At 50.6% G+C, this 18,252-nt stretch overlaps 1 protein-coding gene and 1 pseudogene across 4 annotated transcripts; one reads left to right on the plus strand and one right to left on the minus strand.

The window, feature by feature from the left end:
- Window positions 1-61: 61 nt before the first annotated feature.
- Zbtb32 (zinc finger and BTB domain containing 32) lies at window positions 62-7,571 on the minus strand. Of its 4 annotated transcripts, none has more exons than XM_050119305.1 (5): window positions 7,481-7,571; window positions 2,154-6,883; window positions 1,888-1,961; window positions 1,443-1,793; window positions 62-1,300 (listed from the first exon to the last, which is right to left on the minus strand). In XM_050119305.1, exons 2-5 carry the CDS (start codon window positions 3,017-3,019, stop codon window positions 1,023-1,025), a joined length of 1,569 nt encoding a protein of 522 aa, XP_049975262.1. In that variant the 5' UTR covers window positions 3,020-6,883; window positions 7,481-7,571; the 3' UTR covers window positions 62-1,022. The 4 variants fall into 4 exon arrangements, with proteins under 4 accessions (XP_049975262.1, XP_049975264.1, XP_049975263.1 ...); XM_050119307.1 differs by having other exon boundaries at window positions 2,154-3,116; window positions 7,481-7,532; XM_050119306.1 differs by lacking the exon at window positions 7,481-7,571 and having other exon boundaries at window positions 2,154-3,116; window positions 6,656-7,398.
- Window positions 4,425-7,872, plus strand: LOC126486692 (mitochondrial import inner membrane translocase subunit TIM16-like; annotated as a pseudogene).
- The last annotated feature ends 10,380 nt before the right edge of the window (window positions 7,873-18,252 follow it).

The raw sequence follows: 18,252 nt of genomic DNA on the forward strand, positions 1-18,252 counted from the left end.
GCCACGCGCGGGGCACAACGGGAGCAGGAGTCCGGGACGGTCGGCCGTCACGCTCAGGCCACACCTGGAAAGCGAACCCCGCGTCGCGGCCTGAGAGCGGGAGGCGCAAGGACATCTGGGAAATGTAGTCCAGACGGCCTTGCTTCTTCCGCCAACAGCTAGGGCGCGAGAACTGAGACTACGGGGTCTGCGACGGAGAGCCGGGGAGCCAGTTCCTGGTCTCGAGGAGGTGTGGTCCCCGGTTCAGACTCCTCCCATTGTTCTAGTCGGAACTAGCGGCCTGCACGGACTACCATTCCCAGGGTACCGCGGGCGTCGGACCCTGGGAACCTGACCGACACCGCCAGACGAAGTTCGCTAATGCGCTAGGCGTGGGCTGAGGGAAGGGCGGTGGCGTTCACTTCTAAGCGCATTCCCGTAGCCGCATTGCACGGCGCGGAGGGGAGATGCTTGAGAGGCTGGTCCCCCGTCCCTTGCTCTCAGGGAGAGCAGACGGGTACCTAAAACCACGACCTGAGCCTGCGCTCCTCTCAAGTCTGTAGTACGCGCGCGGTGCATTGCTGTGGAAGGGACCATAGCCTTGGAGTCCTCACAGCCACCGTCCTCGTCCCTGCGTGCTGCCCTCGGGAATTATTCGGAGTCCCCGGAAATGAAATGCCTGACTCTCTGTTTAGTGTGTGAATGCCCAGCAGGGGCCGCTACAGGACAAGGGTTGGACACACCACCACCCACACACCCCGGCGCAGACTCATCCTGACTGGAGAGCACAGAAAACTCTTTATTATAATGATGAAATTGATAGTCCCCAGTTAGTCTTCACTCCAACCAACTAAAATATGTCTTTAACTCGGACTCTCCAGTCGGCCGAGACTTCTGCAACGCACGCGCATCCAAAGAGGGTTCGTGGTTCCTGTCCCGCAGCGCTTCTGCGGGACAAATTAGCCAGGTGGCAACTGAGACAGGACTCGCCTTTCATTCTTTGGTTGGACACTTATCAAGCCAGAGAAGCTACCAATACCCGGTCAGGTGCCAGAGGAGGAGGTAGGACTCCGGGGAGAGATCGAGGTCCGACTCGGCCTCGAGGAAGAGTAGAGGAAGGTGGAGCGTATGGTCCATCCAGGCGGCAGCTGGCTGGGCGAGTGGCCACGCATGTGCGCCTGCATGGAAGCCAGGCTGGGGCAGCCAACCCTGCACAGAGGGCAGCGATAAGGAGCAGCCCCATGTGTCCTCAGGTGCTTGGTCATGGCAGAGAAATCCCGGGAGCGCTGAGGACAGAGGCTACAGGAGAAGGGCTTCTCTCCTACAGGTGGAGAAAGCCAGAGAAGGAAGAAATGGGCGAAGGTTGGCCAAGCTAGGGGAACGTCAAGCAATGGGGCAAGGGAAGAGCTGGCAGACCAGCAATGGGAGCAAAAAAAAAAAAGACAAATGCACACAGTCCATACCTGTGTGGACTCGGTAATGCGTCTCCATCTGATGCTTGAGTGAAAACCTCTTTCCACAGACAGAGCAAGAATAGGGCCGAGAGCGAGCAGGAAGGGGTAAAGGAGGGTGCTGGTGAGACGGGCAGCGCGGTGTGCGTTCTTGACCCACACAGGTTGCCAGTGGGCCTGTGTGGACAGAGAAGTCAAAGTGGCATGACCAGGACCCCTTAGGCTGAATCCATCCATCCAGGCAAGCTGAGCGCTTGGGAGGGGCAGAGGCAGCAGTTCTAGTACCCTGCTTACCTGTGTACCCTTGCCCAGACTCTTCTATCTCCCAAGGGCTGAGTTGTTCAGGGCCCTGGGGAAAAGATCCTGCAAGTAGAGTGTAGAAGGGACGCTGCTAAGGCTGGACTCCAGGAGCCCAGCGGCTCTCTGGAAGCCCTGGACGGAACAGGAAGGGGCTTACCTGGAGTCGGGCTGGAGGAGGGCTGCCGATTCTGACTCCAAAGACCTTTGGAGTGGTTCAAGGTCAGTGGGATCCTGGATGGAGAAGAATGATAGCCTTGGCAAAGCCTGAGAACCTAACCAGCTCCGGCCTCTCTCGGGACCAGAATACTTTGTTGTCTCCTTAACTCAGGAAATGCAGAGATGCGCCTTCCCACGCATTACTGCTGCCTCTCCTGAGCTGCTCCCTCCCAGCCTAGATCTTCCACTAAGCCCTCCTTCACTCACCTCTGGTCTTGAGGCCAGACCTGCCAGGCTGCAGTGATGGGGGTGCTAAGGGAGAAGGGAACGCCATATCTGGGCGGCCACAGGAAGATGCTCCACAGGGCAGGTTGGCCCTCCCCCAACCAAGGGGCCTCAGCCCAACAGGGCCTAGGAATGAGGCTGGTTAGGAGGGAACCTGGTGAGGAAAGGGGACCAGAGCACCCACGAAGACACTCCTCAGAACCCTCAGGGCTCTCTAAATCTCGGATGGCCTCTCCTTGCTTCCTCTCTGCTCCCCCGGAGCCCACCGAGGCAGGACTGAGGGCCTCCTCTGATCTCCTCTTCCTAGTTACCGCTGCCATCTCCAGGCTCTCTCCAGGGGCTTTGTGCTTGTGTACGGTCTCCTGTCCTCCCTCATGGCTTCCAAAATCCTTCTCTGGTGTCTGTTTCTCTTCAGGGCCCCCCAGTCCTCTCTCAGAACTCCTCATGAGTTCTTCTGAATTATGGTGCCTTTTCCGTCCTGGATCCAGCTTGTCTTCATTCTTCTGCTTTTGAGCTTGCTTGCATGCCTCTTCCAGGGCCTGCACCCCCAAGGCTCTGGCTGCCTCTTCCAGGTTCCCCAGCTCCCCAGGCTGTAGCTCTACACTCTCTCCATATACAAAGGTCAGAAGCTGAGCAAAGGTAGATGGGCTGATGCCTTCAACCAGAGCCCACCGGCCCCTGCAACCCAGCCTTGGGCTTGCTCCTGCCAGCACCAGACTGTGAGCAGGGAACTCCAGGCCCCCTACAGTGATCAGGGTGTCACACAGTGCTGGCCGAAGCCTCGCGGCTAACTGCACCAACCTATCAGAGCCATAGGGACTAGTTATTCTTGTGAAGGTCTGGGACATCGCTCCTGGCTAATCTACCAGTTTCTGAGGCTCTAAAAGAAAAGTCACAATGTGGGGTCCATGGCCGAAAGGGGAGGGAGAAATCGCATATTCAGGCCTGTGGAGGGGAAGGGAGAAAGAGTGAGTGACTCTCTGGTTTCAGATTGGGCTGTCTATCCTGTATGAGTCATATAAACTCAGTCAAGGGCAAGCTGTGGGAATGTGGCAGCAGGAGAAGCCACTCTGGGGCCTAGGGAGCAAGAGCCAGGCAGTTAGCAGAAGTATCAAGTAGTGAAGTTAGGACTGATTTAGTTAGCAACTCAGGTTTAAAGACTTTTGCTTCCCTGGGCTCTTTTGCAGGGGAAACCCTCTGAGCAGTCTCACTTCACATGAAACCTGGCAATTATGAATGGAGTAAGGTGTAAGTTCATGAAGGAACTCAAAAAGCTTGTGGGTCCTCCCCCGCTGTAAGCCCAGAAAGCCTGGGAAGGCAGCAGACAGGTTACACCTCAGGAGAGCAGACCCTAGGGCATCCCTCTCCGAGGCTGAAGCTTCTAGAACACATCCTCAGAGAAGGGATTAGGAAGACCAGAGATTCCCATCCAGTGAGCTGAGAGAGCCACAAGTTTAGAGAAGGCTTTGTAAAGCCTGTGGGCCTGAGAGAGGAAAGGGAAACTGGGGAAAAGGAAGTTCTTTCCTCTCAAAATGAGGCTAAGGAATGGCTTGATTTCTGGTTTTCATAAGCCAAAAAAAATGAAGATCAGAAAGAGCCCAACAAGCCAGGAGTTTAAGCGCACACAAAACCATCACACCGGCCTCCCAGAATGTTGGAGGTGGACATTGAGAAATAGCCCAAGTGTCTTAGCACCTAGCAGGCCTAGCCCTCCCTGTGTGCAGGCCCTCCATGAGTAAGGAGCCCTGAAGGAGGGAGGGGTTATACATGGACACCTTGGGGTGAGGGATACAAGCTGGCAGGGAGTAGACAGAAATGGTGGAAAGGCTCGGCTGGGGAGAGACAGTCACTCACCTCCGTAGCTGCCTCCTGGCACCGCATGCTCTCTACTGCTCTGGGGCTCCTGCCCCCCACCTCCAGCTAGCTCCACCCCGTCCTCAGTCATCCCAAGTATCAGTCTGCCACAGTCCCCCAAAGGGGTGTGGCCTTATACCTTCTGTCTCTGCTGGAGACCCACAAGAGACTACCTTCTACTTGTAACAACCAGACAGTTCCTCACCCTAAACTAACTCTTACTTGTGGGTTCCTTATAGTCAAAGACGTGAACCTCTGGTGACAGGCATTTTGGAATAGTTAGAGGCTGAGCCTCATCTCTGCCATTTACTAGTTGAGTCACCTCTGGCAAGTCATCTGTCTGAGCCTCTGTCACCTCACGCATCTCATCTCAGTGTGTCCTTCGGAGGTGGAGGCGCGATGAAGAGCCATGCATACGGGAGTGCTCTGCGAGTGCAGGCCAGCGTTCAGCTGCTGTTAGTTCTGTGTCTTAGAGGTGACCGTTGCATGGAGTAGCTGGAGACCATTTCTGACACCTCAGAAGAATAAGGACAGAAGCGGAATTTGAAGCGCTTCTTATTCTGTAGGCTGACCCTTGTCCTCTGGACCCCAGCAAGGACCGGGTCTGTGTGACTCAGATCCTCCCAGCAGACTCTGAGGGGGTAACCCCAGGAAGCCTGTGGTGGTCTTCGAGTAGAGAAATCTTTCCTGGGCTGATGACAAATGACATTTCTCTGAAATCAAAACCAGGGGCTTCTTTCACTTTCTGCTCGAAGGGTCAAGGTCCCTGGAGATTTCCACCTCTTCACAATTTTAGCCTCTCTCTCTCTCTCCCTCTCTCTCTTCCTCTTCCTGTGTAGTTCAAGATGTCCTTGAAATCTCTGTCCTGCCTCAGCCAGGCAGTGCCACCACAGCCACCACACCCAGCTTTGGCACTCTTAAATTTGAGGAAGGGATAAAGCCTTGGAGACTTTATCTTTTTCTTGCTTTTCTTTTTTCCCCCATCCTATCAATCTGAACCTTAAGCTGATCTTCTTATTCACTTCTTTCCGGATATCTGTGTCTGGTATGTCATACAGATGTGATAACTAACTGGGAGAGAAACCAGCCAGACGTTGACAGACTGCTTTAGTGACAAGAATCAGTGTGAGTCCCCATACGTTTCTCCCTAGATTCCAGCCCCCTCCTAGACCCAATACGGTAAGGTTTGCTTTTCTCCCTTTGCCCCAGTCCAGGGTATTCAGAGCAGCCTTCTACCACTCTCTCCCTCCAGGTCTAGGATGCTCTCCCTCCCATTCTAGCTTGGATGCAGGCAGGTGTCAGCCCCTTCTAGATCAGCCAGGGTGTGTCGGTGGGTGAGGCTGGTGAAGGGGCAGTAGGGTGGAGATAGGGGAAGATGAGTCAGAGCGAAAGGGAAAATGCAAATGGCAACCTTGTGTTCATCTGCTCCCCGAATGTTAAATATTTTCCATTTCTGAGCTTTCTAATTCCTAACCTCACACACTTGGGAACACATTAGATATTCCTATGTAAAAGACACCCAGAATGTCAATCCCTCTGATAGGCGTGCAAACACACAAACCTTCTCCAATACGAAAGCGCACAGTCTCTAAAAACAAGAAGTGGTACAAAGCCACAGTGGTAGAGGGACAATGTACTGGGGTCTGGCAACAGCCTCTTCACCCACAGGAGGAAGCCCCTCCCCTCCCCTGCCAGTGACTCAGCTGCCCCACTAGTATGCATTACCCACTGATGACCAAGAAATGGGGGCTGCTCAAAGTATCTCTGTAAGCAAAGATAGCTGACGGGCGGTGACAGTGGGCTTTCAGGGCACCGAAAGGGAGAAAAGAGCAAGGGGACGCCCCACTTAGTAAACGAAAGCCCCCTAAGAATAGGAAACCCCATCTTGCCTCCCACTTGGTGTCTACCCACGGTAAGGCTATCTATCCCCTTAGAGAACCCTTAGAAGTATTCTCAGGGCCCTTTGAACCCGAGCCCTTATGCTAGTAACACTTGAGGTCCTTCCCTAGCCTCTTTCTACAGCCATGGAAGGGCAATCCAAGTCAATGGGCATTAAACAATGACAACAGAAACAGATCCTACAGCGGGCACTTTGACTTACAAGGGTAGGGACACACTGTTAGATCACAGACCCTCTGGCTGCCTTAGCCCCACGCCCTGCTGCACTCCACCTCTCTGGGACACAGTTAAGAAGCCCTACTGTTCTGTGGCCTTGCAGCCCCTCGCCTTGCAATTGCAATATAAGGCTATCCAATCTGGATCCTTGTAATGCCAGGAGTCACACAGATCTCGCTCGACTAAATCACATGGTATAAAACTTCTGCTACTTCATAAAAACCTATACAAGTCAGAAAAATCCTCCGGGATCAGATGGCTTTTCAAGACTTCTGCTCATGCTGCACATGGAGACTGTCTCTCCTAATGAAGTACTTCTCTAGGAAATGTTTGTTTGTTCGAGTCAGGGTTGCTCTGTGTAGCCCTGGCTGTCCTGAAACACTCTGTAGACCAGGCTGGCCTCGAACTCACAGAGATCCACCTGCCTCTGCCTCCTGAGTGCTGGAATTAAAGGTGTGTGCCGCCACCACCAAGCTCTGAGGGACAATTTCAAGTTTGATCCTTTCCCATATTACCTGCTGCATCTGGCTTCCGATTTATCACCTGACTTATTGTTCTTGGAATGTCTCCCGTCTCTGAGAAAAGTGGCTCTTGCTGGTAATCCTAGTACTCAGGAGGCTGGGGTAGGAGGATCAGGAGTTTGAAGTCAGCCTGAGCAACGAGACACTGAATGAAAACAACAAAAAAGTCCCCATTTTCTGCTTCCCAGGCTCATGCAGAGAGCATCATCTGTTACCTTCACCCTGGAATAGACAGAGTCAAGAAACCTCAGGTCAGGAGGACACAGCCTGTGACAGGCAGAGGCTAACGCGGATAGATTTGAACATATGATCGGAAGAGAAATACGTGGGGAAGGGAGGCATAATTGTCTCACTGTTTTGTTAATTTGATTTTGTTGTTTGAGATAAGGTCTATTGCCCAGGCTGACCTGGAACTCATTCTATAACCCAGGTTGACCTCATGGAAATCTTCCTGCCTTAGCCTCCCAAGTGCTGGGTTCTAAAAATGAGCTGGTCCCACTGGGTTAGGAAGCGACAACTGTGCCCCTGAGGTGAAGCGGCCGCCAAGGCCAAGTACCTGGCCAAGATCATTGTGATGGGTGTGCAGGCGATGGCCAGAGCCTTGCCAGGGCCCTGAGGCAGGAGTTTGCAGCAAACCAGGCAGCTGCTGATGCTCGGGGTTGTGCTGGGCACCAGTCTGCAGTCACATCCAACCTCTCTGGCCTCAGCCTCCAAGAGGCCCAGCAGATTCTCAACATCTCCAGGCTGAACCCTGAGCTGGGCCAGAAGAATTATGAACACCCATTTAAAGTGAACAACAAATCTGTGGGTGGCTCCTACCTGCAGTCAAAGTTTGTCCGTGCAAAGGAACGCCTAGATGAGGAACTCCAAATACAAGCCCAAGAAGACAGAGAGAAAGGGCAGATGCCCAAAACGTGACTGCTGGGCATGCCCCACCCCACCATTGCCTCATAATTTATAGCGTGGTGATGAATGTCTTTTCCGTGTTAAAAAAAAAAATGAGTCATTGTACCCGGCTTTCTCTGTTCTCTTTAATACCATATTACTGAATCAAACTTGAGGGCTGACATTTTCATTCCTAGTAGTAGAACTGGCCAGTGACAGTAAAGGGAATAAGCGAGAGGTGCTCAGTGCACTCAGCCTGGATCCCAAACCAAAGCTTCTGTAAACCACTGTATTGTAATGCAAGCCCAGCTCAATGTAAAGTGACATCAAAGCCATACAAATATTGATTCTGATTAAATATTACAATTAAATTTAGACTATCACAATATGCCAGGAGTGGTTGTTTTGTGGAAAATGTTCTTTTTGTCCTCCCTCACCCCCCTTTGTTTGGAGACAGACTCTCACTGTGTAGACCAGGCTGGTCTGTCAATTCCCCCACCTCGGCCTCCCAAGAGTTGTGATTACAGGTACCACACCTCCCTTTGTCTCGTGTGATTGAAACAGAGTCCATGCCTCAAGCCAAGCTGAACAGAATTCGGTTTAGAAAAATTCTGTTAGAGCAGAAATCTTCCCAGGAGCACATTTTCCCCCAGATCAAGGTTTCCAAATGCTCCACAGTGTTTGCACATACTAAGACCAATTATCCAAATCTGAAAACGTCTGAGCTGCTCACCCGAGTCAAGCACACCTCACACGTACCAGAGCAGACAGACACCTGGAGAATTTGTCCCCTTCTTCCCTTAAACCATCACATGAGGCTAAACTGAAGAAAAAGAATACTTGCACTGGGCAGAACACGAGAACAGAATATAGTCAACGAGCAGGGGAGCCCCTGTGGTAGCGCACCTTTGTGGATCAGGTGACAAAGGAGTGGGACCAGCCATCAGAAAAGATGGGCACCTTGAGTCTTCACAATCCCCTTTTCAGTCTCACTGTAAAGCTAAACTCGCCCCACGACCTCAGCCTCCTCATGGGGACTGCTTCAAGACGAGGACCAAATATCCATATTCACCTAAACCCAAGCAGAGGGCCTCACTCTGGCCTTCTTGGGCGTTGTCCCCTGTAGGCTGAAGAGTCCAAGGGGATCAAGGAAGTGCTCACTTGGATACTGAGAGAACCCCACACATAAAATCACCCATATAACCCTAGACTATAATCTGGGAATCCAGAGCCCAGAGTTTACTAGACCAAAATGATGCTAAGAGCCCAGAGTTTACTGGACCAAAATGATGCTAAACCCACAAGGACCACAACTGTCCACTCATGAGAGTGCACTGTGAACAGATGCATACTTCAGGGCCTCTGTTGATGGAGGATATGCAGGTTAGCATATGAAACCGACATATACTGTATGTACATAGACAGTGCTGGGTGGTGTGGCACAGGCCTTTAATCCCAAAACTCCAATCCGAGCGACCCCAAAGCTTCCCTTCACGTGCACACCAGCGAACCACAAGCCTCTCCCTCCAGTTATCAAAGCCAGGCGGAGCTGGTGGCGCCCTGTTTACCCAATTCAGCCTAGGCTGGCCTCAGGGACCATGGACAAAAGTCAGAGAACATGCTGCCTCACCTGCTCGGCCTGGGCCCAAAAGTGATGAAGAGACGCATGCGACCTAAAACCACTCTGATCCTCAACAATATCCCTTAAGGACACCCTACCCTCGCCCTAACATTCTCTGGACTAGGCCCACTATCAAAGAAGAAAAAGGAAGAAAAGCCATAGCACTTACCAGTTCGGTCTCTTCCCACATCAACCTCACCCACTTTGAGGGCAGCATAGGCCAAACTGACCGTTAGAAAGCCAGGCTCAACGCAAGGCAGGGGGCTCGAGGCCACCAGCGCGTGCACAGCCTCCGTGCGCTTGGTGCTGAGGCGGACGCTGATTGGCTGCAGCTCTGGTGCTGACCAGCCAGTGAAGCACCCCAGAGGCTTCTCGCTGCAGCTGATTGGCTGTGGAACTTGGACCTTGAATCTGATTGGCCTGGGGGAGGGGGTGTAAGTGTCAAGGCGTGAAGTGGAGATGTCATGTGTTCTTAACCAGTCCACAGTGTTGACTGGCTTCCGATTTTGCCCCGGTTTTGCCCTCTCTACTGACATTTTTCTGTCACTGTTAATGGCCTTACTGGGTCCTTCAACACGAACTCAAGGAAACCACCATCTTTCCTGCATATGTTCTGCCCTGCCGTTTGAGCACCTCCAGTCTGAAGACTCGGGCTTTCTCTCAACCCCCACAATGTGGAGTTTACAATGTACAGGGAAGATGTAACGGAATGCAGCGTCTTCGTCAGTGCAAGGTCCAAATAAACATAGCCAGACATGAAAGAAGGGAGACAGACTTATCTTCTGTGAGATATGAGGAGAGCGTAGGAATAATTTCTAAGGGGGTATTCTCCATCAAAGAAAGGATGAGGAATTTTTTAGGGAGGTTACACATACCCATTTTGGGGAGACACTGTGAGAGGGGTTCATTCCTGCATACACCTAGTTTGTACCATAAAATTTTTTAAAATTATTTCCTTTATTTTTTCTGTTTTTTTCTTTTTTTAATTTATTAAAGATTTCTGTCTCTTCCCCACCGCCGCCTCCCCTTTCCCTCCCCCTCCCCCAATCAAGTCCCCCTCACTTGTCAGCCCAAAGAACAATCAGGGTTCTCTGCCCTGTGGGAAGTCCAAGGACCNCAAAAAATATTAATAATAATAATAAATTATTAAAATGAGGCCAACAACAAGCATGGGAAAAATGGGTATTTTGTGGTCTTTCCCAGAATCCATACAAAGTACAGGAGTCTGCTTTATTCCAGTGATTCTTAGCCTCTCAGGAGCTCACCTTCCAGACACAGGAGCAGCCCTTTACATTGAACATTTTAGATACTCATACCATACATGTAAATAAATAAATAAATAAATAAATAAATAACATATCCCATAGAGCGCTCTGAAACCCATGCCTGTGCAGGCTAATATTTCCATCATCTTTCACGGAATACATACATGTGCGCACATTTCCTTATGATTCCCAAGAGCAAACAGACCGTGGAAGCCCAGTCATGGGACTGCCTTCCATATCTGCATCCTGGTGTACCCAGAAGTGCTCTGAGAACTTTAACACCGCTCCACAGCCAAGTGAAACCAGGGGTCAGCACACTGTCCCCCCCCCCCCCCCCCCCGCAAGTGTAAAGTAAAACCATCCGTGAGCCAGGAGCGCACACTTAGAATTCTATCACTCCGGAAACTGAGGCAGGAAGATCGTAAGATTGGGGCCAGACTAAGAACGTATAGCAAGTCCCTGTCTCAAAAAAACCAAAGTAAAAGGTCACCAGTCAAGATGATTTCCTACAGCTCAGAGGAGCTCACGCAGCTCTCGCCGACGGGCCAGCACAACTGCTATACCTGCTCCGTGCTAATAGCTCACGCCACAGATCCCATCAGGGACGCATTCATTCCTATTGGGCCACAGGCTTGAGTGGGGTTTAGAGGCTCCCTCCCCAAAGCCCCCAGAGAACCACTGGCCAAACATCCTGGTCACATGCCCAACCTAACACACAACACTGAAAACTCTTGAGCACGCCAACCTGTTGGCGGGAAAACATAGGTAGCCTGGGAAAATGGCTACTGACAGTTTCCCAGTAGGCTTTTAACCTCACTAACACTGACTCCAATCCGAGCTGGGTCCAAAGACCCCAAAGCTTCCCTTCACATACACACCAGCGAACCACAAGCCTCTCCCTCCAGTTATCAAAGCCAGGCGGAGCTGGTGGCGCCCTGTTTACCCAATTCAGCCTAGGCTGGCCTCAGGGACCATGGACAAAAGTCAGAGAACATGCTGCCTCACCTGCTCGGCCTGGGCCCAAAAGTGATGAAGAGACGCATGCGACCTAAAACCACTCTGATCCTCAACAATATCCCTTAAGGACACCCTACCCTCGCCCTAACATTCTCTGGACTAGGCCCACTATCAAAGAAGAAAAAGGAAGAAAAGCCATAGCACTTACCAGTTCGGTCTCTTCCCACATCAACCTCACCCACTTTGAGGGCAGCATAGGCCAAACTGACCGTTAGAAAGCCAGGCTCAACGCAAGGCAGGGGGCTCGAGGCCACCAGCGCGTGCACAGCCTCCGTGCGCTTGGTGCTGAGGCGGACGCTGATTGGCTGCAGCTCTGGTGCTGACCAGCCAGTGAAGCACCCCAGAGGCTTCTCGCTGCAGCTGATTGGCTGTGGAACTTGGACCTTGAATCTGATTGGCCTGGGGGAGGGGGTGTAAGTGTCAAGGCGTGAAGTGGAGATGTCATGTGTTCTTAACCAGTCCACAGTGTTGACTGGCTTCCGATTTTGCCCCGGTTTTGCCCTCTCTACTGACATTTTTCTGTCACTGTTAATGGCCTTACTGGGTCCTTCAACACGAACTCAAGGAAACCACCATCTTTCCTGCATATGTTCTGCCCTGCCGTTTGAGCACCTCCAGTCTGAAGACTCGGGCTTTCTCTCAACCCCCACAATGTGGAGTTTACAATGTACAGGGAAGATGTAACGGAATGCAGCGTCTTCGTCAGTGCAAGGTCCAAATAAACATAGCCAGACATGAAAGAAGGGAGACAGACTTATCTTCTGTGAGATATGAGGAGAGCGTAGGAATAATTTCTAAGGGGGTATTCTCCATCAAAGAAAGGATGAGGAATTTTTTAGGGAGGTTACACATACCCATTTTGGGGAGACACTGTGAGAGGGGTTCATTCCTGCATACACCTAGTTTGTACCATAAAATTTTTTAAAATTATTTCCTTTATTTTTTCTGTTTTTTTCTTTTTTTAATTTATTAAAGATTTCTGTCTCTTCCCCACCGCCGCCTCCCCTTTCCCTCCCCCTCCCCCAATCAAGTCCCCCTCACTTGTCAGCCCAAAGAACAATCAGGGTTCTCTGCCCTGTGGGAAGTCCAAGGACCACCCTCCTCCATCCAAGTCTCATAAGGTGAGCATCCAAACTGCCTAGGCTCCCACAAAGCCAATACGTGCAGTAGGCTCAAAAACCCATTGCCATTGTTCTTGAGGTCTCAGTAGCCCTCATTGTCCGCTATGTTCAGTGAGACCTGTTTTAACCCAGGCTTTTTCAGACCCAGGCCAGCTGGCCTTGGTGAGTTCCCGATAGAACTTCCCCATTGTCTCAGTGTGTGGGTGTACCCCTCGCGGTCCTGAGTTCCTTGCTCGTGCTCGCTCTCCTTCTGCTCCTGATTTGGACCTTGAGGTTTCAGTCCGGTGCTCCAATTGTACCATAAAATTTTATCTGAATATAGCGGAAAGGATTTTTTTTTAAAAAAAGATTTATTTTTCACTCTGGAAGCAGATCTCTATGAACTTGATGCCAGCTTGATCTACATAGCAAGTGCCAGGCCATCCAAGCCTACATAGTAAGACTCTGTTCCTGCCCCCACCTACTGTTAATCTTGTGCGCACGCGTGTGTGTGTGTGTGTGTGTGTATGTATGTATGTATGTGTGTGTGTGTGACCCATGTGTGTGTGCAGGTGCCCTCAGAAGACAGAAGATGTCAGATTCGCTGGAGCGGAGTTGTAGACAGTTACGAACGGCATGATGTGGGTGCTGGAACCCAACTGAATCCTCCGAAAGCGCAGTATACTCTCTTACAGGAGCCAGCGCTCCAGGAAAACAAGGCTGTTTAGAATGCACATTAGGCCCTTGTAGGAAGCTGCTTTGCCTTGTCATTAACAAAGTGAGGGGAAGTAGGGCGAGGGTGAATCGGAAAAGCCTCAAAAGCCAACCCTGGCTGTGGACGTTGGGGAGCCCCCTTCCTTGCCTCTTTTCCTAAACCACCGTGGACTGGAGGATGAGCTGTGTCCTGGCAAGGAAGATGCCATCAAGAGTGGCCTGTTTGAATAAACACTTCTATTCTATTCTACTCTGTTCTATTCTATTAAATAAAGCGCTTCTAATTCTCCCTGAGTCGACATCTGCTGAGCAGCAGCATCTGAGTGCACCGCGGCGCCCAGGGTCTACTACTACCTGGATCTTGGCCAGGGAGGCACGTTGTACAAACCAGTTCGGGGCTCAGCCTGCTCGTTGGCTGGTCCTGATACACAACCAATGAGACACGAGGGAGCTCTCGAAGAGGCAGACCTTGATCTGCCGCTGCCGCTCTTGATTGGCCCCGAGGCTGCTCTCGCTGTTGATTGATTAGGGGGCCGGAGGCGGGGAGCCCGCGGCTTTTTCCTGTTAGACGCCTCCTTTAATGAGGCCTACCGCAGAAGAGCTGCTAGCAAAAGAGCTGCTATGGGGATGGGTGGGATGAGTTTCCTAAAAAGAGCAGCACTTTGGAAGAGCATGGCTCAGTACCACAACTGTAAGCGAAAGGGTTGGAAAGAAGTACTGAGCATCAGCGACGGTTGACTCAGCCCTTTCTAGCCATCACGCTCTGCACATCAGCCTGGGCAGAGGATGGGTGTCCTATGGAGTTAATATCTGAAGGTCAGACAGGTAAAACCCGTAGTCTCAATTCACGCGGGCTCAATCACTGTTCTCTGAGAGTCCGGCCTTCGAGCTACATCAGGTTGAGTGGAGAGTGGCGGAACTCGCCTGTAATCCCAGGACTTGGGAATCTGAGGCAGGGGTCAGCCCGAGCTGCATATCCAGATCCTGTCCCAGAGAAAAAGGGAGACAAATTAACAAAACAGTACATGATTATTAAACAGAGTTGATCCTGTAGATGGGGGTCAGTGTAGTCACGTGGTCTGATTTGCCTTATCTACAAAGGGGGGGGTTGTGATTACTTTTTCTGCTCTAATATTTATTATGACCTATCTCTTACTTTTAAAATATACTTTTATTAATTCTTTGAGAATCTAATACACGTATATTTTAACCATGCCCCCCACTCCCCCTCCATCCTAGGAGGATGCCAGCGGTCCTTGCTCTCCTAACTTCTTCCCTTGAGGCAAGGTCTTCTCACTACTTCTGGAGCTAGACTCCCAGCCCGCAAGTCCCGTCAATTCTCCTGTTTCACCCTCCTGTGTCCACCCCATTCACAACATGGGTTGAAGGCACAGCCCACCACACTACCAAAAAACACTGGTTTTTTGTTTTTACAAACACAGGACTCTAGGGGTTTGAACTCTGGTCCTCCTGCTTGTGCAATTACACCAAACAGATCTCCCTAGTTCCGTGGTTTAGGTTTTAGACTGGATTTTAGACTTGGGTTTAGTCCTGGAGAATTGGCATAATCAAATCCTGTCTCAGAAAGAGGGAGAAAGATTTGTTTCTCCAGGGCTGCTTAAGGATGAGGGAGTGTTACGCCCAAATCTGTGGGTCCCCACAAAAGCCAACAAAGGAGACCGAGTCCCATATGTAAAAGCAAAGAGCCTTTATTTTAATCAAGTTTGCAAACTCGGTCTCTCCGCATTGGAATAACCTGAGAGCCCCAAGCTCAATTAGAATTGGGGTTTTATAGTAGTAAAGGTGGGGGTGAGGAATCTCTGAGGTCCAGGACCCCTGATTGGCTGACATTTATCTAGGGGTGTCCTGGTGAAGTGCTGGCAGGTGTTTCTATTTTACAGTGCTTGGAATGCCAGCAATTTCCTTTGAATGGTCTGCTCTTGGGTGGACATCAGGTAACCTCGGCCTGCCAGGCATTGTCTCAGAGTAAACTATTGAGACTCCAGACTCCATTTAAATTATCAATGGCCAGAGTCCCCCGTGATAATCGTTGGAGGAAGTAAAGAACTTTCTTTCTGCCCAGACTTAGATTACCCTGGCTGGCCCTCACAGGAGCACAGGAAGAGAGTGGTCTTTGGTCCCCAGCTGGTGGCACTATTGAGGAGTAATGGGGTCACAAAAGCACTAACTTCATCAATGGATCAATCAGTTGATAACTGATGGATGAATGGGCTGTTAGGCATTGGGGTGCAGCTACAGGAAGTCGGTCACTGGGGGTGTGTCTTCTGGGTTTTCTCCTTTTACCTGATCAAACGCAGGTTGTTAGACTTTCTTTTCTTTCTTTTTCTTGGGGGGTAGTTTGAGACAGAGTGTGCGCCACCACTACTGAGCCCAGCAAGATTTCTTATTCAAACCATCACATTATGAAAGTCTAACAACCTGAGCCAGGCACTGGCGGCAGGTGCCTTTAATCCCAGCACTCAGGAGGCAGAGGCAGGAGGATCTCTGTGAGTTCAAGGCCAACCTGGTCTACAAAGTGAGTTCCAGGACAGTCTCCAAAGCTACACAGAGAAACCCTGTCTTGAAAAAGAAAGAAAGAAAGAAAGAAAGAAAGAAAGAAAGAAAGAAAGAAAGAAAGGAAGAAAGGAAGGAAGGAAGAAAGAAATCACACTGGGTGATGGTGACCTTTAATACCAGCACTCAGGAGGTATAGGCAGGCAGATCTCTGTGAATTCAAAACCAGCCTGATCTACAAAGTGAGTTCCAAGGCTGTTACAGAGAAACCCTGTCTTGAAAAACATAAAAAAAGAAAAGAAAGAAATGTCCCCTATGGGCTCGGACATTTGAATACTTGTCCTCAGTTGGTGGGTCTGTTCAGAGGAGGGCTATGCAGCTGAAGGAAGGACAACACTGGCCTTGGGAATGTAAAGCCCCTCATCCCATTTCCAGTTTCTTTTTCCTTGGAGATGTAATATCTCAGCAACCTGCTCCAGCCAGCATGAGTTCTATGCCTTCTCTCCATGAGAGACTCTTATCCATTGAAGCCATAAACCCCAATAAAGCTTTTCTCCTAGCCTTGGTCACAGAGTTTTAGTCACAGCAACAGAAAAGGCAACACATATGGCAAGCCCCTTTACCCACCAAGCCATCTTACTGGCCCACGTGTCTCCCCCAGGGCTTTGCACTTGATAGGCAAGGGTTCTATGATAAACTGCATCACCTAAACCTCCAAGATGAGGGCCAGGGTGTCAATATGTAGCCCAAGCTGGTTTCAGACTTGAGATCACCTCTTTTAGTCTCCCAAGTGCTGGGATTACCGGTAGCAACCACCACAGCTGGCCTTGGAGAGGGGCCTGATTTACATTCTCTTGGGTCCTCAAATCCTAGAACAGTGTTTGTTTTAAGGTGGAGTCTCTCCATAGCCCTGAATGTCCAGGAACTCATTATGTAGATCAAGCTGGTTTTAAACTCACAGAGACCCACCTGCCTCTAAAAGCACCCCATCCCCCAACTATCTGTTGGTTATTTGAAATAGGATCTCCTGGTCTCTCCATAGCTCAAGGTGGCCTCAAACTCCCTGCATAGTCCAGGCTGGTCTTAAACTCCGGCTCCTCCTACCTCTGTCTCCTGGATCCCGCATTAAAGGAGTGTGCCACACACCCGGCCAGTTATTACTTTCCAACTCTCCTTGTGATAATAAGTATCTGTAGACACTTCTAAGTGAGTATTCAGGACAGGTTCACAGACGTGAACTGGCTGGGTAAACATATGCAAGCTTTACATTGAAATGAAAAACAACAAACTTATTTTTGTGGGTGGAATAGGATTGGTTGGCAGCCTGCTTGGTTGCTGTGAACCAATGCATTATTCTTTCTGTTCTGTGAGTTCACATGAGATGCTCAGTGAGGCAGAACAGAGAGAGAAGCATGGGAAGTAGCAAGGGACCGAGCCACGTGGACGCTCCCTATCAGGTGAGGAACTAGACTATGTGTTGAGGGCACTGGAGAGCCACAGCTGGCTAGAGGTGGAAGAACAATAGTCTTGAAAAGGCTGGAGGACGGCGGGAGGAACAGACACCAGATGGCCACCTCCCTCTCTTAAGCCCTGTTCTGACCTGGCCCTCGCCTCTCTGCTCCCCTCTTACCCAAAGGCACTGGTCTCTGGGCAAGAGGCCAGAGAGGAGAAACCTGTCAGGCCAGCCCAGGCTGTCTCCACCAAGCCACACTGCAGTCAGTCCAGCTGAGCCACTTAGCAGGTATGTGGCCTGGAGCAGTCAGTAAGGGTGGTAGCAGACCTAGGACAGAAATCAGGTCTGCCTACCTGACTCCCTCCCCCAGAGGACAGATTCACCCCAAGCTCCCGAGGCCTGGCCTGTCTGAACTGCTTTAGGGCAAGTTCAGAAATGCTTAGCAGAGTAATTCTTCCCTTCGTGGACCTTCAGCACAAAATACCAGCAGTGGCATATTTTTTAACTTTTTAAAACTTAAATGTTTGGGACTGGAGAGATGGTTCAGTGGGGGGAAGGGCTTGCCGCTCAGTCTTGTGGACCTGAGTTTAGATTCCCAGCACACGTGCAAAAGCTGGGCCTGGATGCATGTGTGCAGCTGTGGTGGGTGAAGACGGAGCAGCCAGCCAGTCCGGCAAACAGTGAGCTTCAGGGTCAGTGAGAGGAGACCCTGTCTCCAAAATAAAGTGGAGAGCGACCAGGAAGACTGCCAACATCCACACAGCCAGCATTAGACAGGTGGGGGTGGCACACGCCTTTAATCTCAGTACTCGGTGGCCAGAGGCAGGCGGATCTCTGTGAGTTCGAGGTCATCGTGTTCTACAGAGTAAGTTCCCGGACAGGCTCCAAAGCTACAGAGAAACCCTGTCTCAAAAAACAAAAGAAGAAAAAAAGAAACTCTGTCCCCCCAAAATAAAAAATAAATACATTTTTAAAAATAGTAAAAAGAAAACAAACAAACCCTGAAACAATTAGGTCTTGCG

This window comes from Alexandromys fortis, unplaced genomic scaffold (genome assembly GCF_014885135.2).
Source record: "Alexandromys fortis isolate MF-2015 unplaced genomic scaffold, M_Fortis_MF-2015_v1.1 scaffold_140, whole genome shotgun sequence".
Lineage (NCBI taxonomy): Eukaryota > Metazoa > Chordata > Mammalia > Rodentia > Cricetidae > Alexandromys > Alexandromys fortis.

Coding starts and splice junctions, on each gene's coding strand:
- Zbtb32 (XM_050119305.1), bottom strand. CDS start 3,019: ATGTCCCAGACCTTCACAAGAATAACTAGTCCCTATGGCTCTGATAGG. Junction 1,962..2,153: donor GTCTGGCCTCAAGACCAGAG/GTGAGTGAAGGA, acceptor TTCTCCATCCAG/GATCCCACTGACCTTGAACC. Junction 1,794..1,887: donor CTCCTCCAGCCCGACTCCAG/GTAAGCCCCTTC, acceptor CTCTACTTGCAG/GATCTTTTCCCCAGGGCCCT.